The sequence below is a fragment of the Micromys minutus genome (genome assembly GCF_963924665.1).
Source record: "Micromys minutus genome assembly, chromosome: 6".
NCBI classification, from domain to species: Eukaryota; Metazoa; Chordata; class Mammalia; order Rodentia; family Muridae; genus Micromys; species Micromys minutus.
In genome coordinates this window covers 47,892,409-47,915,130 of record NC_137975.1, presented here as the reverse complement: position 1 = coordinate 47,915,130, position 22,722 = coordinate 47,892,409, and the positions used below count along the sequence as shown (strand labels likewise).

Here is a 22,722-nt window from a genome sequence, read left to right as displayed (position 1 = left end):
AGGGAGTTGTTAATTTTCTTTCTCAGCCTGTTTATCATCTATATAAAGGAAGGCTACTGATTTGTTTGAGTTATTTTATATCTGGCCACTTTGCTGAAGTTGTTTATTGGCGGTAGAAGTTCTCTGGTAGAATTTTTGAGGTTGCTTATGTATGCTATCATATCATCTGCAAATGGTGATACCTTGACTTCTTCTTTGTCAATGTGTATCCCTTGACCTCCTTTTGTTGTCTCATTGCTCTAGTGAGAACTTTGAGTAAGTACTATATTGAATAGATAAAGGGAGGATGGGCAGCCTTGTCCTATCCCTGATATCAGTAGGATTGCTTCAAGTGTCTCTCCATTATTTAATGAAATACCAGTCTGCTTTAGGCCATTTTTATTTTATTTTATTATTATTTTTTGGTACCATTTTTGTATCCACGAAGACATTTTGCTAATGTAGAGTCCTTCAGAAAAAACTTCTAGAATTTAAGGTTCTATTAAATCTTCATCTTACATGATCAGGAATACTACCTGACTGGCCATCACTGGGTTTTCCTACTGTATTACTATTCTGTAGAGCCAGACCTTTCGATGGAGTTGCCTCTCATTCTGTGGCAGAGAAGTTTTTACTGGGAACTATCACCAAGCTAAGACTGGGCTGGTTGTGATTCTAAACTAAGAAGCACTCAGTTTTCAGATATCAGATCATCAAATATAAACCACTAATAAGTTTATATTTTTTTAGAATATAAACTTTTAAAAAATATATAAATAGCAATGGAAATATATAATTTTTCTTTGTACTGATTTATAAAACATGTAAAATTGTAAATTACACTGAAAAGTCCTATCATTCTGATTTCTAAAATAAGTTATTATGCATTTAATGTATCAGTTAAGTGAGATATAGGCAAAATATCTTTCTTTTTTATGGTAAGAAAGTAATGTTAATTAATTTATAGATGTTTTATTTTCACATATATAGTCTATTGTAGTAGAAAATAAATACATTTTAACTGTAACAGAAAACTGGTGCTTTATCATTATTTTTTCTTTCTTGTTCCTTAGGGTCATCCTAAAGTATGTGAAAAATTAAAGGCTCTTATGGTTGAATGGACAGATGAATTTAAGAATGATCCACAGCTTAGTCTGATATCAGCAATGATTAAAAACCTTAAGGAACAAGGTGTAACATTCCCAGCTATTGGCTCTCAGGTATTCTGTGAAGTCATGTATGACAGTTTACGTTTTCTTTTAAAGCAGCTGTGTCTGTTTCAGTTTTTCTCTATTTTTTAATTCGTAGTTAGCGTTTGGTGCTATAGCATGGTTTGCTGATACCATTTTATTTAGAGACACCCCCATCTCCTACAACACAAGCTGAAGTAGAACACTAGTGTGCCTTTCCCACCACCTCTCCTTCAGAAAGCAGTGGCTTTAATGCTTTATGGTGTAAATTCTTCATTCAGTTTGACTGTAACAAAATTGCATTGGCTCAGGTAACAATGGACAATAAAGAAAGTAATGCATTTAGTGCTATTACTTTCTCTACAAAGAATGATAGCTTAAAAATGTGTGTGTCTTTTTATTGAGAAATACATAAATACTTTATTTAAAATAAGGAAATATGAGTGGTCAGAGGAAAAGGAAGCAAATGGATCGCCATGTTTGTTTGTTTGTTACTAAGAGCTAAGTAGAGCCTGAGACTTCTGCTTGTCCTCTACAGGACTGACTGCTGCAGGGTTAGCTTTCCTCTCGCACACACCCCTGGCTGTTATGCGTGGATTTCTGTCATATAGGAAAAAATGAAAGGGCTTCTTTTACAGTCTCTTCTGTTCTGGGTAGCCATCCTTAGGGCTATTTAACCAATGTGGGGTGACTAATGTGCTTTAAAGTACTTTAGTGCTTTCTCATTTCCTGCTGAGTGGATTGGACAAGTTCTAGCAAGTTATGAGACTGAATGAACCAGCCCTTCCATGAAGAGCGTACCTTCTGACTGTTGACTACTTTAAGCAGTTATATTAAATTATATACATTTGTCTAGATTTTCTTCTCAGGCCAGTCTGAGTGTTCTTTAGATGTGAAGACTTAGAAAGATATCTAAGAGAGAAAGGAAGCGAGTAAATTATTAATTTTTTTGCTTTAAAAATTGGTTTTTAAACTAAGTCTATGGCAATACCTCTTATTATTCATTCATAATAGCTAGATTTTATTATTAATTTTGAAAAAATTAAATAAAAACTAAAAAAAAAACTAATGATTGATTTTATGCAGAACAATCAAAGGTACTTTATATCCCTTGGTACCAGAAACAATGTCTCAAAGAGTAGGTGCACTGGAGGGAAATACAGAGCAGACTTAGAATTGCATTTTCTGTAGTTGTTCTAGAACTTGTTATTCAGAATGTGATTTATTGAGCATTATCATCAGGGTCCCTGGAAGGATTATGAGGATTGCAGCCTCGGGTGACACGCCGTTCCTGTGGACTCATTGTCTTCATTAACAAGACCCCCATCTGCTTTCCGTTGTCACACGAAGTTGAGAAGCACTGCTCTGGAGCACAGCCTAGTGCAAGTGCAAACAATTCTCACACTGTGGTTGAATTGCCCTTGTAAGAGAAGAAAACACTAGTGATGTGTTAAGCATGCAGCCTTTGTCATTACTCAGGAGTCTTGGATAGTTATGGGAGCAACTTAAGGGTAATTACATTAGTGTAATCTCTTTGTTGTACATGTGAAGGAACTGATTCTGAGAGTCACTAGAGGAGGGACACCACAGACTGGATAATTCAGTCCATTGTTTACACTACCCGCTCTTGCCTGTTCTCTGAGAGCATTCACTGGATGCACTTGTGTTTAGATCAGACTTCATGGGGCAGGAAACATAATGAACAATGGCAAAAGCATTTATTATTGATTGGTATAGAAATTACATTATTCCCCTTTATTCCAAATGTAGAAAACCTATACTGAAGAATTTTCATATAGATACATATGAGACATTCTTATTTTAATTATTCTTTGAATTGATTGCACAGAAAGTAAAATATGAGAGAGTTGTGATTGTGTTTTGTTATTTCTGAAAAGCTTGTCATTAGAAGCTGCAAAGATGTGTTTAATGAAAAATAAATGATGTAGGGCCTACTACAGGGTCTCCTCTATTAAAGCTACTTGGCTGCTGAGGTCCGTGACATAGTTTCATCAGACTAGATTTTTATTAGATCACACTTAGCAACAGCTTCTGAAAATATAGAGATTTTTCTAACTATGTATTTTTATTCAAAGACAGAAGAAGATTATGTAAACCTGTTGTGGAAATCATACGTCACACCTGCCTCACACACACAGTTGGATTACACAGTTGGGTTACACAGCTAGGCAGAGGACTAGCACTGCTGAACTAGTCAGTGATAAGTATCTTGGTTAGCTGATGGCTGTCATGATAGGAACTGAAGAACACAGACCATAGGAACGCCGTACTTTTATGACTTCTTTCTGAGCTTGCCTGTCCGCTGGTAGAGTTTCTTCAAAGAATGAAAAATGTCAACTTGACCTGTGTGTTATGTTCAAGGAGTAATGAAAAAATCATACAAGTGTTAAAGGCTATCTCCAACCAAGTTTGTTTATAACTTGAAGACGTGTGTAGTAGTCATATCAGAATCCTGGATCTAACTAGGAATTGGTCAGAATTAAAGGTTTTAGGATTGTGTTTAAATGAAGGCATGGGCATCTGATAATGAGTAACACAGTAAGCGACAAACCACAGCTATGTGGACTGTTTGCCGTGCGTTACAGTCCACGTACATTTTATTAATTGCTTACAGTACACACATTCCTTTAAGGAACATAGGGTCTGGTGGAAGAAACAGAAACTCAGTTACATTAGAAGATAAAATTATGTGATTCCTATAATTTCATTTTTCTTTCTTTTCTGTTTTTTGAGATAGGGTTTTCCTGTGTAGCCCTAGCACTTACTCCTTCGCTGTTTTTATTGATTTGTAATCAGATCAGTGTTCTGTCATTTGCTGTTTCATTTACTCCACGCTCAGCCTGCCCTGTATTGTAGTTGTCACATGAATTGTTTCTAGTACTCACTATGATAAGCCTCTGGATGTAATGAACCTCCTCTCATCTGGTTTTAGGAGCTGTACATGCTAACCCAGGCCTCAGAGTATGTTGTATGAAGAATGTCTTATGGCTAGGGGCACCTGATAGCATATGACTAGTATGTGAGATGTGGAATTTGAATCCATGTTTACCTTGTTTCTTAACTTGTAATTGTAGTCACCTGTCTTATACTAACCTGTTCCAAGTCCTTGTAAGTACCAGAAGTTAACAAGGGTGCTTAACTATGGGCCTAGGAATGTTTCTGTGAGGAGTGATTTACTATCTAGTTACTGACTGGCTGTCCAGACTCCGTTGGGAACAGTGACAACAAAGTGATGGAGCCTCATGAACCAAGGGAACACTGTAACTAGAAGCAAGTGCAGGCCCTAGACATGTGTACTACTGTAGTGTGCAGTCTGCTCAGCAACCAGTCAGCTTCTGGGGACTGGACTGAAAAGGAGATTGCCAAAATAGGCTGCTTTCTGATCTGTGTTGACGTTATGCAAATTCCAAGAGGTCTCAAAGGCCTTGAGCTTTGCAGGCTTCCACACCTGTGAGGCAGCCCACATTTTTATCTGCACATTGTTTTGTTTACAGTCTAGCTAGTGGTAAGCATTAACACAGTGCCAGCAGAGTGTGTGTTTTCATTTCTAAAATGTGGTTTTAAGACTATATTGTTATCTATAAGTATTAGCACATACAGATTACTTTGTTTTTTGACATGAAAGAAACAGTAAAATATAACTATTAAATTTGTATTAAAAAATTCCAAAGCTGCTTTAAAGTAATTATCTGGTTTCCGCTCAACTCCTTTTTGGGTTCTAGAATTTTTCTAAAATTATAAAATACTATTTTTTTTCCTGTGCTACATGTTGTTTTTAGTTTATTTTCTTTGTATTAATCTGGAGAAATGCAGGTGTTCTATCCACCTGTCAAGTGATTTTTATTTTTTATTTCTAATGCTCCTCCTTCTTTCAAATGGAAAGTCTTCCAGATTTGGTATCTTTTCTTCTTGAGAAATCTGTGGCAGAGGAATGAGAGGGTTCTTGTGAGATTTTAGGCTAGGTACACACGTAAGACATTTGGAGAATGACCCTTACACCCTTTTCTGTGTGTGTTAGGCTGCAGAACAAGCGAAAGCAAGCCCAGCTCTGGTAGCCAAGGACCCTGGCACCGTAGCTACCAAAAAGGAAGAAGAAGATTTAGCAAAAGGTGAGTTTGTGAGTGAGAGAAGACAGGTCTTTGACTGACTAATATTTCTTAGCTTTACAGATAAAGCAGATCTGCCTTGTGTTTTAAATGGAGTCTTTGTGTATCTAGAATAACTTGAATGGTACTTTTTAAATTAAAATGTCATCTATTTTTAAAAAGTTCTTTATATTTTTAAGTAATGAGAGAATGTATATGACTGCCAATGGTTTGTTATTGTATGAGGCTATGCCTTGTTTCCTGGAAAAATAATACTCTGTGTATATTGGACGTATTAACATTGAGGTCTTTAAAATCTCACTGTTTGCAGCTATTGAGTTGTCCCTCAAGGAGCAAAGGCAGCAGTCAACCCCCCTCTCCACACTGTATCCAAGCACATCTAATCTCCTCACTAACCACCAACACGAAGGCAGAAAAGTCCGTGCTGTGTATGATTTTGAAGCTGCTGAGGATAATGAGCTTACTTTTAAAGCTGGAGAAATTATCACAGTCCTTGATGACAGGTAAGAGTTAATTACACATTGAACACTCTTGTAAAAATATATTTCCTAATACCTTTGCTTTAATATTTTACTGAATGTAATTACCAAACATAATCAAAATATTGACTATGTTTTAGATGATGGTTAACTTGCTTGCCTCATACTATACAGATTCATTTTGTTATGTAATTATTTCTAATTTATGTTACTTAAATAATTTTGTTTTGGAAATCTGTTTTGCTTTGTTTTGGTCCATCCAGTTATTTAAGTTGTTAAATTTTTAAAAGGTTAAAGTTTTATAAAATATGGTGGATTGATTTGAAGAAATTCATGGTCTGTTGATAGTATCCATAGAGAACCATATTTCCATATAAAACATAATGATTTTATGTTGTGGTGTCATGGGAGAACTACACAGTATCAGTTTTTTAGCGTTTACCTATATGTTTTATGTGAAGTAAATCATAAAGTATTAGAATTTGTAACTGCTTTTTAAAAATAAATTTGGATTGATGAAGCTTATTTTTATAGACTTTTTATTTTATTGCTGTAGTCTTTTACTTCTCTTGAGTTCTGAGACTGAAATGTCTAAGCTCTGGCAGATTTGGCACATGGTAAGGGCTTTCTCTGGGTCAGACACAGCTGTGTGCTCCCCATTTGTCACATGTGCAGGAGCAAAGCAAAGGTCAGGAATCTCTTCTGTAAGGTCACCAATTCCATTCAAGAAAGTTCTACCTTCATGAGTTAATCACCATCCAAAGCCTCCCTTCTGACACTGACAAGAGTTCGGCACGGGGATTTTAGGAAGATAGACATTCAGACCATTAATATTTTCATGAAGAAGCCAAAATGATGTAAAACTCGAGCTGGTTAGCTAGCATTCACTTGGTCACTCATTCTTTGGAGAAGTGTTTATTAGCCACATGCGGCTTTTTCTACAGTGAGCACTGGGGACAGTTTAGTTCACGTTCTGTACTACAGGTAGCCCCAGGTCTGTGTCCTGCTGGGATGAGGCGGCAGTTCTCTTCAGTGTGCGCAGGAGGGGTGCTGCAGGGCGCACAGGTGGCTGAGCAGTCCTTTGCAGGTCATTAGAAAGCACTCTTACACAGAAGCCCACGGATTACCTGACACTCACTGCTTTAAGCCAAAGGGCCTCTTTTTGGGAGGGGGGTGATGGTGGTGGTGGGGGTCTTGTTTTTGTTTTTGTGTTTTTGAAGTTGAGAATGATGCAGCCTTTTTTTTTAATTTTTGAAAGATAAATGTGTCTTATTGCACTACTTAAAGCATCCTGAAGGAAGTAAACACTCAAACATTTCTCTCCCCTGTGACTTCCCTGTTAGTTAGCCAGTGTCAAAGCTGGAGATGAGAAAAGTGGGTCATGCACGCCCATGGCATTAAAGGCTGAATAGAGTATTTGATTCTGAGAAAATTAAAACCCATGGGAGGGAAACTGCCTATAGCCAACTCAGTAGAGATTGATATGTGAAGGTTTACATATGAACATTACATGTATGATTTGACAAACTGAAACATTTTTCATTTCTTTACTTAAGAGAACAGCAACAAAATGGTAGACAATTAAAAACCAGCAGTTGAGACTCTGCTATTTGTTAGGAATCCATGCAAGACCATAATAGTACCAGGAAAGCATGGCAAATTCTAATCAGTACACTGCTGCTACTTTTTATTGGCTTCTCAGAGGACTTACTGACCTGAGGGAAAGAACTGTGGTGTTAAAAGCTTCTGTTGGTGAGGCTCATTTCCCGATTGTGTTAGAGCGTCACACTAACTGATGGTGCTGTGGAGCTCCTTACTTCCTGCTTTTGAGGATAGGCTACTCTCTCCTTTATTGTTAAAGGAGAGAATTGTTGCAGGATTCCAGTCTGGTGATAATGCAGGATAAATATTAGGAATATAGGACATATAGAATATGTTCTTTTTAATGATAAAATGTGATTTTTCTGTTTGTCACAGTGATCCTAACTGGTGGAAAGGTGAAACACATCAAGGCACAGGGCTTTTTCCTTCAAATTTTGTAACTGCAGATCTTACTGCTGAACCAGAAATGAGTAAGTACTTTTCAGTCTGTTGATGAATGATAAATAATCCATACTCTTAGTGAAAGTTGATTCAACTCAGCTTTATAGGCAAATGACTTAAGTGGTTTTGCCTCTAGGTATTTTTAACAATGAAATTCCAAGGTGTACATTATGGTGCATGCTTGTAATCCTAACACTCCTGCAGCTCCAGCATGTGGGGAATGATGAGCCACAGCCAAGTGAAGGCCTCTCAGAGATTCATAATGACACCTTGTTTCTAAAAATCAAATATATAAAATAAAAATCCTTACCAGAATTAATGTAAGAATTAAAATCGTATGTATACTGTTGGACTTTGTTTATATCTAGTTCAATAGGTACTATAACAGACAGAATATATGAAGTATCATGGAGTTCATGTGTACTGTGAATTTTTTTCTTATCAGCTGATGAAATGTGGCAAATGCAGTGCAACCTCATAGATTCAGTTTTCTAAATCTGGGGCCATTTTCTGGCGTCTTACATTTTTCAGTAGCAGCCTGTAAGCACATAGTGGCCACACTCTGTCATATTTGTAGAAGCCAGGTAAAATCTTACTTACTCAATTACACAAAGGCTTTTGTGTCTGATTTCAAATCCTTGCTAAATTAAAAAACAACAAGTGTGGTCACAGAGAAAGACAGTAGCCGTGGCAGCTGTACTGCAAGTAGGAAATATCATTGCGAGGTCCTTTAACAGTAGATCCCGTGATAGCTGTGCTGTGATAGATCTTTACGTTAGCAATCATCAGAGAGGCAGGAACCTTGAATACTCTGTTTTTAGGAAAGCAGAAAAATGTTAAGAATGAAAAGATTTCTGTTAGTGACTGGAAGGTTCAGGATCTTAGAAGAACTTTTCTATATAAATTGCTAAGCTATTCTTATCTGCCAGGATATCTCCCCTTTTCTGTAATAATAGGTCTTTAATGTAAGACCCCAGAAAATGGCTAGCAGAATGTGTGTAGCATTATTCTTTGATAGGGAACAGAGGTAGTCTCCCTTGACCTGTCACATGCACACATATACCTCACTTATGTGATTTTGGAGACATGATATTGTGAAAATATGCCACTATATATGTGTGAACAGCATATCGTACACATTTATTATTAGTTCCTATGAGAAAGGGGACTGCAAACTCATGTCTTACTAGTTCTGTGAAGTCTGCCATGTGTTTTCTTTTGGGTAACAGCAATGAATGCAGAGCGGTCCCAATTTTCTACTTGTTAATGGTACAAGATAGCAAACTGAAACGTCTGTAGCAGATGTCTGCTTTTCCCATGGGAAAATGAATCAGCCAAACTTTTTTTTTTTTTTTTTTTTTTTTTTGATATTTTACGTTATGGTGACTTGAATGTAATGAATATGTTCCTTACCTTTGCACTTGAAGAGATAATACCAAAGCCCATAACCACCACAACTTCTTTTTAAAGCCACAGCCAGATTCCAGTTGTAGAGCTAAAAGACTAGCAGTTGACACTCAGATCCAGTTGTTTCAATTGTTAGTGTCTTGTGTGTGTAAGAGATTTTAATCTAGTTCTTTATATTGCAGTGACATGGTATTTCTATCAAAAGCAATTTTTCTTTTGAATTGTCTGGTGATTTAAAAACAATTGCTTTAAATGATAGGACTTACATATGTCAGTATTAAGCTTTTAGTTCTGAAGTAGGCAGGTTTTAATTTCAGAAACCTAACTTAGTTTTAGTAAGATCTCTTATAAGAAACAGAGTTCTGTAAGAGAATGAGAAAAATCTAGACAGTTTATCAGGTAATGTTCTTTGTTGTCTCGGCTGTCTGCAGCTCACCTGTTGCTTATAGTCTCTAACAGCCATTCTCTCTATTAAAGACTTAAACTTTCAGATCTATTTTGAGGAAAATGTAATTTTTATATATTTTTTCAGTTAAGACAGAGAAGAAGACGGTACAATTCAGCGATGATGTTCAGATAGAGACAATAGAACCAGAACCAGAACCAGCCTTCATTGATGAGGTGAGTGATCTCCTTGTTCAGAGTAACAGGCACTTTGCACAGAGGACAGATTACTGTCTTCCTACTCTGAGAATGTTAGCAGTAGACAAAGCATGTTTCACCTGTCATTACAGCTTCTTTGGCTTCATTTCTACCTTACTAAAAATCTTAACTTTTATTCTGCTAAGACTTGAGGATCTAGCTCAGTAGGTGAACATATGTGTATGAGACTCTGACTTGATCTCCAGTGCTATAGAGAGAGGAAGAAGGGATAATAAGATGAGAATGAATATGAGTTATGTCTAGTATTTTACAGATTGGATTTATATCGCTGCATTTAATTATTAGGCACCTGGGCAGTTTCCAATTTTAATTGCTGTCAGAAAGAGTATTATAGTGAGGGTTTTTGTTTGTTTTCTTCCTAACATTTAGTTTAGTTTTCTTAGATATTCAGGAATGACACTTCCAAACTGAAGGATCTGTGTTTTTTACGTTAATAACTACTGTGAAATTTTTGAACAGAAGGGAGATTTTATAGTTTTGTTGGTACTCTGTGAAAATACCTGCTTTTCCGTGTACTCAACAGCTATTAAATTATATTTACACCTATTAATAGTATTATTTTGAATCACAGTATCAATATTGTATTGAATTAGTGAAAACTAAACAATCCACTGAAATTTACTTTAAAGTATTCAATGATGGAGTTAGCAAGCTGTGCAGAATGCTGTCCCCAGCAGACCAAATTTGAAGTACCACTACATTCTTTTATGTACCATCTGACTGCCTGTGTGCTGAAGTTACCAAAGAGACTATAGTCCTGTGCTTAATTTCAGGACTTCATTTCTTGTAAACCCTGAAGTTGAGGTGTGAGAACACTTCCTGCCATCATTTTTTTTCCCCTCTTCTACTATTTCTTTCTCCTCTATACAGAGACAAGCCTCATCCAGAGTGTTGATTTCTAGGCCATTCTACATATCGGTGTTGGAGTGACTGGGTAGCATGATTCAGATGGCTTCATACATTTTCAGTAATAAACAAAATGAGGATAGTTCATTGCCAGTTAGTAGACTACGCAATAAAATTTTTAAAGTTTTATAATTTTATTTCACATGTATTGCTATTTTGTCTGGATTTATATCTGTGTACCAGGTACATGCCTGGTGCCTACAAAGGCTGGAAAGGGCATTGGTTTCCCCGGAATTGGAATAACAGGTGGTTGCACGCTGCCATCAGGGTGCTGGAACCCTCTGCAGTGTTCTCAGCTGATGAGTCATCTCTTCGGCTCCTAAAAGTAATGTCTAAAGATAAGACTAAGAGCTTGAAATATGTAAACAGGGTTTCCCATCAGTTTCATCTATAGCATCATAAAACAGGAATATGAATGACCATGAATCCTGACTCGTTTCATCTTAAATTTGAGCTTTGTTACTTCAGCCCATTTATATACTAGTAGAAATCATTAATGCATATGGATGAATTTAATACATAAGAGTATTGCCAATCTATACACACATTTTATTGCAAAGAAGTTTGACAGTCTTCTCGAACACTTTATAAAGTACATTTAGATAAAATTTTGTAGGAGACAATAAAATGAGATTTGGAGTTACTGATTTAAAAAAAACAGTTGTTTGTTTTGCGGTCCTAGAGATAGGACCCAGAGTCGAGGACATGGCAGGCAAGTGATATTCTGGTGAGCCACATCTCCATTTGGTTTCAGTGAATGGTGATGGTGCTGCTTTCTGCTTGAGAGAAACAAGGTGTGGAAGAGTGCTAATACTATGGAATCTAGCTAGGTCAGAGAACATTCTGCTTGACCAGGTTGCCTTACAGAAAGAAATGAATGAGTACTCAGCTGTGGCCCATATAGAAACCATGTTGTATTAACAGGAGACAACCATTTCTACTGTCTTCTTAATGTCTTAAAATGCATATGAATCTTTTACCTGAAAGAATATCCATTTAAAATACAGAATTAATTTGCCTTGAGACACGCTTTCTTCTGCTTCCAATCTAACAATTAGTTTATTTCTTAAACAGTCTTTGTGTAACAATCTTACTTTGAATTTGTAGTTCTTAATTTATTAGCCCTATGTACCTATGTATAACAGCATTGCTGCATAGAAAATGTGTGAGAAGTTTGTAATGATATCCATAGAATTTGGTAAATGAAAAGTTACATCTTGTATACTAGGTGAGTATTTTTATGCAACTACCTTTTTAGTTCTTTTCATTCTAAGTACTAAAGGATCTTGAAATAGACCCAAGTAAGTGGATATGATCTATCTCTCAATTCCCACAAAAAGGAATACAGTACAAATTTCTTTCTTTTATGACAAACTGAAATGCTGAACAGAATCAGTCCTTAGAGCCCCTCTTAGGAGAACAGCTGTGGAGGCCTGGGCTCTGTGTGCACAGCTGTCATCCTCACTGCCAGAGAGAGCTGAGAGAAGTCATGCTGAGCTCTTAGTCATAGCAGGCCTTGAGAGGCATGTCTCAACTGTTGTGTGGCTAAGCAACAGCTGTTCTAAAACAAAGTGCAGTTCTTGAACATGATAAAAGAGATTGGGGAGATTATACCCCATGAGTTTAAATGGATGGTCCTGTTCTAATTAGAACATTTGAAAAATACCTAAGGATAGTGAACAAGGGTCAGATTTCTCATGGTACTAATAAGGAATACATAACATGCTAAAAACATAGATGGAAAATTAGCCTTCCTAAGTATGAATTGTAAAAATCATCTGTCCATGATTGAGTTATCAAAGTGAGAGCACAATATTTCATAGAGATTGGTTGCTTTTTACATTAAATATTTAATTTCTGTAGGATAAAATGGACCAGTTGTTACAGATGTTGCAAAGTACAGATCCCAGTGATAATCAGCCAGACTTGCCAGAGCTACTTCATCTTGAAGGTAACCTATTTTCTGTCTACATTACAGGGAAGAAATAAACTGAGATCTTCCTTATTCTGCTACTCCAGGATAGGTTTTGAGAGTAATCTTAGAAATGGAGCATTATACATTCTTCCTATGCCTTTCTCACCTTTCAAATCTTGTTGTTTAAATCTTGTGTAGAAGTTGAAAAGAACCTTACTATACAAATTATCATACAGATTGTCAACATCTTAATCTTGGTAAAATGAAAACAATATTTTGAAGTCAGTATTTTAAATTATCGTCATTATATTTTAAGAAAATACTTTAAGTTCTGTTGATGAAGGATAATTAATAATTTCTATTACTTCATTGAGCTTTTTGTTTCTTTAATTGTATGAATATTTTTCAAAAGTTTACTTTCTTTTGTTGTGTTTTCTTATTTCTTCAAAAATTGTCATCTTAGCGATGTGTCACCAGATGGGACCTCTCATTGATGAAAAACTGGAAGATATTGATAGGTAAAGAACTTGAACTATATTTAAATTGCATATCTTTCTCTCTGGAACCATTTTATTAAACTGCCTTTTAAAAAGGTACTGCAGCCTGCAGAGATGGCTCAGATGGTAAACAGCCTGCCACACAACTGCCCAGGACTGAGACTGGATCCTTAGAGCCCACATAAAAAGCAGGGTGTGGTGGTACATGCCTATAAACCAGCGAAGGAGGTGCGGCTGGGGAGAGAGAAGAGGTATGGTGTAGATAGATCCCGGACGCCCACTGCCCAGCCAGCCATGGTGACTGGATGAGATTTAGCTTCTTTCTCTCTGTCCTCAAACTAAAGGTAGAGAGCTAGAGAGAAAGACACCCAAGGTGTCTCAGGCCTCTACACATGCATGCAGCTATTACATGTACAACACAGAGACAGTACTTTGAAGAACTATTCTTTATGCAGTTTTAACCTGGCCAGGAGTGAGGATTTGGGCTTATTTGCCCTTTCTTGAAAAGCAGGCTTCCCATAGCCTTAGCTGTGTTTCTCTTTTTTATGTAATTGTGCTCACCAAGGCAGCATTACCAGAGCCCACAGGCTGGCTGGCTGTTGATAAAGGAGGGGATCTAGACAGTTTAAGGTAAAGTCAAGGACTTCAACATGGAGCTTAACTTGAAACAGTTTTTGTTGCCTCAGGGCCAAGCAGAAAGCTTTTCTGTCCTGTCTGTTGATTACTCTTTGTTATTTTGATGAGTCATAATTTAGAGCAGTGTATCATTTAACAACTGAATTATGTGTAATGTTTCAGAAAGCATTCAGAACTCTCAGAACTAAATGTGAAGGTGATGGAAGCTCTTTCATTGTATACGAAGTTAATGAATGAAGATCCAATGTATTCTATGTATGCAAAATTACAGAACCAGCAGTATTATATGCAGTCATCTGGCGTTTCTGGTTCCCAGGTATGCTTGTAAAGCTCGGGTGTTGTACACAGTCCTGAATGTACTTGAGATTATTTGGAATGTCTTGAGTTTTTGTAAAGTGTGTGCTCATGTATCTCTGTGCTTGCTAGTGCATACTGCATGTGTGTACTGTGTTCTCTGCTTGACAGAAGAGGGTGTTGAATCCCCCGGAGCTGGATTTACAAGTGGTTTTTAACTGCAAGATGTGGGTGCTGGGAACTGAACTCAGGTCCCCTAGGAGCAAGAAGTGCTTTTAACCACTGAGTCATCTCTCTAACCCAAAATGTGTAATTTTTTTCAGCATAATATTTACAATGAAAAAATTAATAGAATTTATTAAGTTCACAAATATATTGTCTAAAATATTGAGTGTACCAGTATATTAAGAGAATTTAATTTTTTTGTACAAGTATAAGTAGCAAAATTACCTAGTAAGTAGTTTCCTCCTACACTCTTCTTTAAGTAAAGGTAAAGATCCTACCCTCAATCTACAAATCACTCTTAAAGTTTATGTTCATATTGTAAGGTTTCATATGTAGTTACCTGCTTTAAACCGGTTTTCCTATCATTTTTAAATAAAATTTCTAATTCCACATTCTTCTGAGAGTCTATAGCTTTTGTTTTACACTGACCTGCTTAGGTTATATATTTTTATTAAGGAGTGTGGGAGTTAACCTTGGGTTATAGATATATTTATGCCATAGTTTATGATTATGCTTTCAGACATATTCTATATTTGTTTCTAAACTTAATTTGGATTTACTAACCATGTGGAGTCCTTTGTATGCCAATCATGGTTTAGTAGATTTTGATAAAGCCCAGAAAATAAAATGTACCATTCCCAGAGATATAAAAACTGTTTTAAACACAAAATGAATGTGTGCTCACTTCATTTTCAAGAGGTGGACCTAAATGCACTGGGAAAGATAAGTGGAAAAGGTGTTTGACTATAGATGTAGAATATTTCTGTATACACTCACACAGTGTCTTTCATGGGCAACTTCTTCTTCTGCAGCATGCACCGATGTCACTAGCTTAGCTTAGATTTTTTTTTTTTTTTTTTTTTTTTTTTTTTTTTTGGTGTAGCCCATTTCCCATGAAAGGGAGGCTGGCATCTCAGGAGGATAAACAACAGGTAGAAAATCTGGAAAATCTGGAACTTGAGTGGTTCTGAGACCAGGGAGTGAAGAGTTTCACACTGATCTCCCAAAGAACAATACACTGTAGCTGTCAGAACATGTTTATCTGGTTGTGTGATGGAGCCTAGAGTTGGGATGTGCATCTCTTGCATTTAGTGAAATGGAAAGTGCTTGGTTACTTGGTGATTGGGCCAGTTTTTGTATCTCATGAACACAGTCTTACTATATAACGACAGTAGAATGTTTCTTCAAATACATAAACACATTTTCACAATAAATAGTTTTTAAGATGGAATGTTTAAGATTTTAGTGAACCATGATGGCTCATAATTGTAGACTAATTGTTGAACAGGTTATAGAAGGAGGAAGCAGAGGCAGGAGGATTTCTTCATGCTTCAGGGCAGCTTGGACATACAGTGAGGCTATACCAAGCCATTCAGGGTTACAGCCTCTTCAGAAAAAAAGAGTTTCTGTCTTTTTAAATTTAAATACAACAACAACAGAAAGAATATCTTTTAGATACAGGAACTGACAAATTCAGCCTGCTGCCTGTTTTTATCGAAATATACACAGCCACTCCATTTATTTCTGTTTTGTGTCTAGCTACATTCTAAACCTATAGAATTGAGTACTTACAACAGACTTTGTGCACCTTAACCTTAGGAAGGTAGCGTGTTCTCCATTCAATTGTAGTTTAGAAGCCTGAATTATAAATACAGTCTAGGACTATAAAACAATGTGCTCAAGTACATTTCTGAAGTTTTCGAGGAGAGAGAGAAAGGGAGTGAAGGAAGAAGAGAGGGCAAGAGACAGAAATCGAACAAGCTCTTTTGTACAATCTGATCATGGTTTTCCTTCCCTTAACTCCTCCCAGATTCTCTGATTTTCACACTCCCACAGCCACAGGCCCTCAAATAAACAGGCAGACAAACCAACAAACAAATTAAAAGATCAATATAGAGATTAGGTTAGTGTGAAAAGCATTTCAGCAACAGAAAGATCAGCTTTTGGATATAGGAATTAGCAATAGGAATGCTTCTATATGAAAGTAAAATCTGCACATATAATCCTTAACAATAAAAGGAAGGTGTATTAGGAAAATGGCTCAGCATATAAAGTGCTTGCCAGACTCGAGTTCGGATTTCCAGCTCTCTTGTAAATGCCAGTTGGGCATGGTACCTTGCCTGGAATCCCAGCGGAAGGGAATCCCCAGAGCAAGTTGGCTAGCTATAGTGGCCAAACAGGTGAGCTTTGGGTCTAATAAGTGACCCTGGTTGAATAGATATGGTGGGAAATAATCTAGGAAGATACTTGACTTCAAGTTTTGGTCAAATGCTTCAACATACTCGTACATGCACACACATTCATGCAAACATACGTATACTTTCTAAAAGATTAAAAGTCATCAGTCTACTAAAAAGTGCCTTTTATAAAATTTCAATCGATAGAAGTAACATTTAAAGGAAGTTCTAAAGGAACAGTATTTCCTGTTTTTGTAACTGAGTGCCTGTGCTGAGTAACTTTGGAATGTACATTAAACTTGTCTAATGGAATGTTTCCCTATCATCATTTGTAGGTATATGCAGGGCCTGCTCAGAGTGGTGCCTACCTGGTTGCAGGGAGCCCACAGATGACCCATCTCCAGAGCTACAGCCTTCCCCCAGAGCAGCTGTCTTCTGTCAGCCAAGGAGCTGTTCCACCCTCTGCAAACCCAGCTCTTCCTAGTCAGCAGACCCAGGCTTCTTACCCAAAGTAATTTGATTGCGGATGGTTGTTTGGGGTTAACGTTAATTTTTTAAAATCTTTTAAAATTAGTTATGGTGGTCTGTAAGCATAAATCTGGATAAGAAAAACAGGAGATAGGCATCGCTGGTCAGACTGCCCCATTTGTGCAGAGTAGGTTTTGTAAGAACACAGGCGAGTAAGGGTCGGACTTTAAGAGCTCACACAGCACACATAGGTACACTTGCAGAAAGCAGCAGTACCCGTAAATGTCCTGTATGTACCTTAGTGTTGCAGTCCATCCACAGAGAGTGGGTGAACTTTTATGTTGTCATGTGTAGGATGTCAAGGGAGATAGTAAAGAAGCCCAATACGGGGCTGCATGGTACGGACCAAGTGCTGTGCTTATGTTTAGCGCATGCAGGCCAACTGGCTCCGTATAATAACTACGAGAGGCCACATTGGCACTCCATTTTGTTAAAGGGAAGCTGAGATGCAGACAAAGGTCCCATTTAAAGCTAAGATCCTAACCAGACATTGAGGCTAGAACACTGAACTGTAACTTCCGTTCTTGTAGTGCAGCATTTGGCGTGATGGCGGATGGCCGTGGAGCATTAATACATTCTAGGCACATACTAAATCTTCTCCTACGTGCTAGCTGTCTCCCTTTATGTCATACTCAGATCTTGCCTCTTTTCAGAGTTCTGCTGTCTACCTGGTAGCTAAGGCTAACCCCTGCAGTTTACAGAAACTCCTTTTTCTTATCTCTCCTCTGCATTGTCTATCATGATAACTAATATATAATTATTTAATAATGTCCAGAATAAATCTTTCACTTTAATATCATATACATTACAGTTAGATACTAATCATCTCTTACCTGAACACGATGGCTGCACAGGTTTTTGCCCTTACAAATGAATTTGTCCAAATAGTACATAAAGATGAGTTTCTCATCACTTCATTCTTCGGCTCTCAACAGTGGATCTGCAGTGCTTCTCTCTGATTCCCATCTACTTCAACCCCTGAGTAACTGTGCTAACAGTGTATTAAAAAATCTATCATTTTTCTCACTCTGGAAGTATATGCCTATATCAGTTATTCCCTTCTCTGAGTGAGATCTTTCTTGACTACTCCATTTCAAATAGAAAACCTCATGTCAGTTATTCTAAAGGAATTGCTTTTGTCCATGTCCATCCACCAGCATCACATTGTTCACAGTACTGGGATCAAACTTAGAGCCTTATTTATGAAAGCCCTTGTTCTACTACCAGTTTATCTCATTTCTCATTAAATTCTTAAACATCTGCTTAACAGAGAAAATCAGTGATCAGTAGATCCATACGTTATGGTGGCTTCATCTCTTCTCTCTTCTCAAAATACTGTCACCACTGTAGGTAGCTTTGGACACTATATGAGTACTGGCTCCTGAATGAGCACCTTCTAAATGTCTTGGGGACAGATGTCTGAAAAGTTCCTAGTTCTGTAATGAAAGCTGTGTGGAAAGGAAGAGGAAACGGCCTCTTGTGCGTTCACTTGTTACTTCTTTAGTACAGAGCCTTACTAGGTTGTATTTATGTATTTGTGCATACATATACACACACACACACACACACACACACACACACAAACACACATATGTAACAATAATCAGAAAAAGAGAAGCTATTAACTTGAGAGAAGGGATCCATAGGAGGAAAGAGAGGCTGTGATACAGTTTTATTTTAGTCAAAATATATACAGAATTTTTAAAAAAGGAAATAGCCTTCCAGCTGAAGAGGGCTGGAACAACCTGCCTATGGCTCAGTGAACATCTGCATGGCCTTGAATTACAGCTGGCAGCTCAGTCAGATACACAGCATTCACAGTCACCACAGGCCTTGCTTTTCCTTTATTTTCCTTTCTCAGATCCTCCATTTCCTCTGCCAGCAGTTGCCTTATTTCTCCTCCTAAGCACACATGTTTTTATACATGTGCAAATATGTGTCAGTTTTTATATTACCTCAGAGTCTCTGTGATACCCTTGCAAGGGACTGAAAGCCGTCACCCCACCTCTGTCTCAGTGTAGAATTTGGGGTTGTCGACACTGACACTTTCACATGTAGATAATACTTAGTCACTGAGATCCAGGTATAAGTCATGTCCTAAGAGATGGATGGCTGTTAAAGGGGGGAAAGAAGCTCAGTCCTGGCTCTTAAAGCTGCTGTAGTTTTATAGACATAGACACAGGATGGAAGCTACCCGAGGAAACAGTGACAGGAGCACATGTAGAATATGGTGGTACCCAGGAGCAACAGAGATGAAGGATGGCAGAGGTGTCCTAGAGAAAATGAACCCAAGCCAAGAATTAACTAGAGAATAGAGACCAGCCAAGAAGACCCAACAGTTAAAGGGCATGGCTTACCGAAAGTACAGTGGAACAGACAGGTGTTCCTTTAGAGGTGACAGGAGTGTTCCACTGCATGTCAGGTTGGGTACATTGGATACAGGTGCCATCCTGAACAGCTACATTTACAGGTGGGGGGTAGATGTGGTGGGAGTTGAGGTGTGTGGGATGTCCTTAGTCTGAACTTTTAGGGAAGTAAGAAAGGTGGCCATGCTTCCACCTCATTAGTCCATTGAGATTGTTCTGTCAGGATGTGCGATGCCCAGACCCTCTGTTCATTTCCCAAGCCCACCTCCCCTTTCAGTTAGTCTCTTCCCTGTTCATTTTTAATGCATGTCACTGGGCAGGCCATTGTAACTTGGCTTTCCTTTTTGTTAACTGCTACTCAGTTGTCGACAAACACACCTTTATTCCTGACATTAGAAAGTATAGTACTCTAACTACTCTATTCCGTTCAGTCATTTTCTATGGATGTCATTCAGACCTGTGTTTCTGAATAAGGACTCTTAGTGTCTGTTTCAACTCTTGCTCTCCCCTGGGACGCCAGGCTGCATGTGCATTGTTTTCTTGTGTGTCTTCTTGACATCTCGAAGTGTCCAAAACCATTGATTCTTCCTGCACAGGTCTCTTGTTGCAGTCAGCTATAGTCCCAAGTATAGTTTTCTCCTTTTAGTAAGTGGTCACTCCAGTTATTTTTATCAGTTATAAAACCAGGCATACTAAACTACTTGGTCCATTATCAAATTTCAATAGCTATTTTTTCAAAGTAGGGTGTGACTCTTCTCTCCTGTCTACATTATGGCTCTGGGCACTTGCCAGATTTTACATCTGTTGTTGTTCCCTTGTGAGCCTGTCAAAAATATAAGTCATATCTTATTACCTTTCTCTTCAAAACCACCCAGTGTTTGTTTCACTTGACTCACAAGCATAGCCCTGTGGCTTCTTGGGAACTCGTTGGATCTTCTGCAACCCCTCCTAACTGCTATCTTATCTTGTACGCCACATGTGGTCTCTGCTCACTTTGCTATGAATGCCTTTTCCTCCTTTCTGTTCTTTGACCATATCTAGCATTACAAAACCTCAAAGGTTCTTTTTCTTAGCCTAATGTGCGCCTTTCCTAGACTGTTGGAGTTCCTCTGCCTTCTCAAGATCTTCCCTTGAATGACGCCTTATCTGAAAGGCACCCTATATAAGTGAGAATCCTTGGTCCCCATACTGTTGGTATTTGCCAGTTCCTGTGTTTCTTTACTGAGATTTTAAGCAGTGACATACTATAAATGAATTAGCTATCTTTTTTTCTCCCACCAGGATGTAAATTTTGTAATGAGAGATCCATATTTTCTTTCCTCATAGCATCCCAGAGCTTAAATAACAGTGTTTGATACTTGCACTTATTTAATAAATTGTTGGGTGAATTGTCTAATGGGTGTATAATTCTTTATTTAGCTAATTAAGTGTTTCCTCCCTCCACAGTGCAATGGTTAGTTCTGTTCAAGGAAATTCCTATCCCAGCCAAGCTTCGATTTACAGTCCTCCTGCTGCTGCTGCTGTAGTACCTGTACCTGTACCTGCTGCTGTACCTGTACCTGCTGATGTCACCATCTACCAGAATGCAGGACCTAATATGTCCCAGGTGCCAAACTATACTTTAACATCATCAACCCTGCCTCAAACAGGAGGCAGCCAACAGCCACCTCAGCCACAGCAAGCATATTCTCAGAAGGCTCTGCTATAGGACATGATGTTCCTCTTGGGGACATATTTCTGCTGAATGCCACTGACAATGTTAGGAAATTCATTAACATCCTAAGATTGGTTTTTCCTCAGCTTTTAAGAGTCTATCTTGGTGAAGTTCAAATACTCAAGAAAGAAGGTAGAACTGCTTCAATTTGCACTGATGTTTAGAGGAATGCCCCTCCCCTGAGGAATGAAACTCCTTACAACATTTATTTCCTTTCATAATATGAAGAACTGTTACAAGATTATTGTCTTGTAAAATTACCTGGTCTGCAACACTCAAAAGATCAAAAAACCGCTGTGGCAAATGTTATGTACATATATTGACATGTAACTTCATTAGTGACCATTTAAATTACAATGGTGATCATGTGAATATATTTAACACTGTGTTAAATTAATTTACATTGTTTTATTTTAATCATGAACAACTATGTTTGCTAATGTTTTGTGTAAATTTAAGATAAGTACACTATCTTTTTAAGCTACAAGAGAACCAAGTTGTAGCACATTGATCTGAAGGAATTGTCCTGTTATAGTGTCACATTAAATTGAACCTTTCTTTTACTAATTGTGAACAAAACATGTATGTTATGTCTTTCTGTAGCTTCTGCCCACTACTGGTTGTCATCACACCAGCATACAGTAGGCACATTTTTGGTGCAATTAGAGGACAATAATGTTCCCTGTAAACTTTTATATTTTGGCATGATGTTCCAGGTATCGTGGACCATGAGACAAAAATTAGTCTTTGTATTTTATTTTGAAAGAAGTAACGTTGATTTGCTTTTTCATAGTTGAATGTGGTGAGTAGGTTTAAAGCTGTATACTGTGTTTATTGGTAGCAGTGACACCAAAGAGAGTTTTCAACTGGAAAAAAGTGAACTAACACTACAGTTTCAAAGTCTCTTGTAATTTTTAGGATAGAATCAAAATTTGATTCACTTGTCTTACCCCACTAGTTTTTTTTTAAAATGTCATTGACACATTGTATCTTTTAATTCTCATTAAAATGGATATAAGTAGGTGTTTCAAAGTAATTTATATTCTGAGTTTGTTTACTAGTGTATATATTTATTGTTAAGTTTCAAAACTGGAGTCTAAGTTTTTTCCTCTTTGTTTCTGTCTCATTTGAAATTCTAATAGAATTATTTTTTGCTAATTTAGGAGTAATTTTAATTAATTATTTTAATCCATACAAAAATTCCACTGACATTTTAATCATAAATATTTTTAATTCCCCTGATTGTACTATTCTATTATTTAAATCACGTAAAATTTGAGTATCATGTTTACTAGACCTAAATTTCCCTCCTGTAAATGCATATTAGATTTGCATTTCTGAGGCTGGTCTGTTTTTGGGCAAGTGACTTCAGTTTTGGCAAATAGCGTTGAGGGTGATTAACTCACAGGTTCATATTTACAGCACTTTCACTCTTCAATTTACTTGAGTTTAAAGAATGTCACCATCAAATAGTAATGTTAAGATTTTAATTCAGGTGCCACATTTTAAGTATTTTTTTAATAAAACCTCATAAGCAGTTAGATTATAATCATTTTTGTTCCAATTTAAATACTAT

The 22,722-nt window shown here is 37.3% G+C and overlaps 1 protein-coding gene across 1 annotated transcript in view; it reads left to right on the top strand.

Moving 5' to 3' along the window:
- Positions 1 to 22,188, top strand: part of STAM (signal transducing adaptor molecule) — a 51,531-nt gene extending 29,343 nt beyond the window's left edge. Inside the window, exons 5-14 of the mRNA XM_080918407.1 lie at positions 1,053 to 1,199; positions 5,209 to 5,299; positions 5,607 to 5,799; positions 7,753 to 7,847; positions 9,758 to 9,846; positions 12,658 to 12,745; positions 13,173 to 13,227; positions 14,005 to 14,158; positions 16,874 to 17,049; positions 20,879 to 22,188. Coding sequence (XP_080774533.1) covers positions 1,053 to 1,199; positions 5,209 to 5,299; positions 5,607 to 5,799; positions 7,753 to 7,847; positions 9,758 to 9,846; positions 12,658 to 12,745; positions 13,173 to 13,227; positions 14,005 to 14,158; positions 16,874 to 17,049; positions 20,879 to 21,140 — 1,350 coding nt within the window. The 3' untranslated portion in view covers positions 21,141 to 22,188. The remainder of the gene's footprint in view (positions 1 to 1,052; positions 1,200 to 5,208; positions 5,300 to 5,606; positions 5,800 to 7,752; positions 7,848 to 9,757; positions 9,847 to 12,657; positions 12,746 to 13,172; positions 13,228 to 14,004; positions 14,159 to 16,873; positions 17,050 to 20,878) is intronic.
- The last annotated feature ends 534 nt before the right edge of the window (positions 22,189 to 22,722 follow it).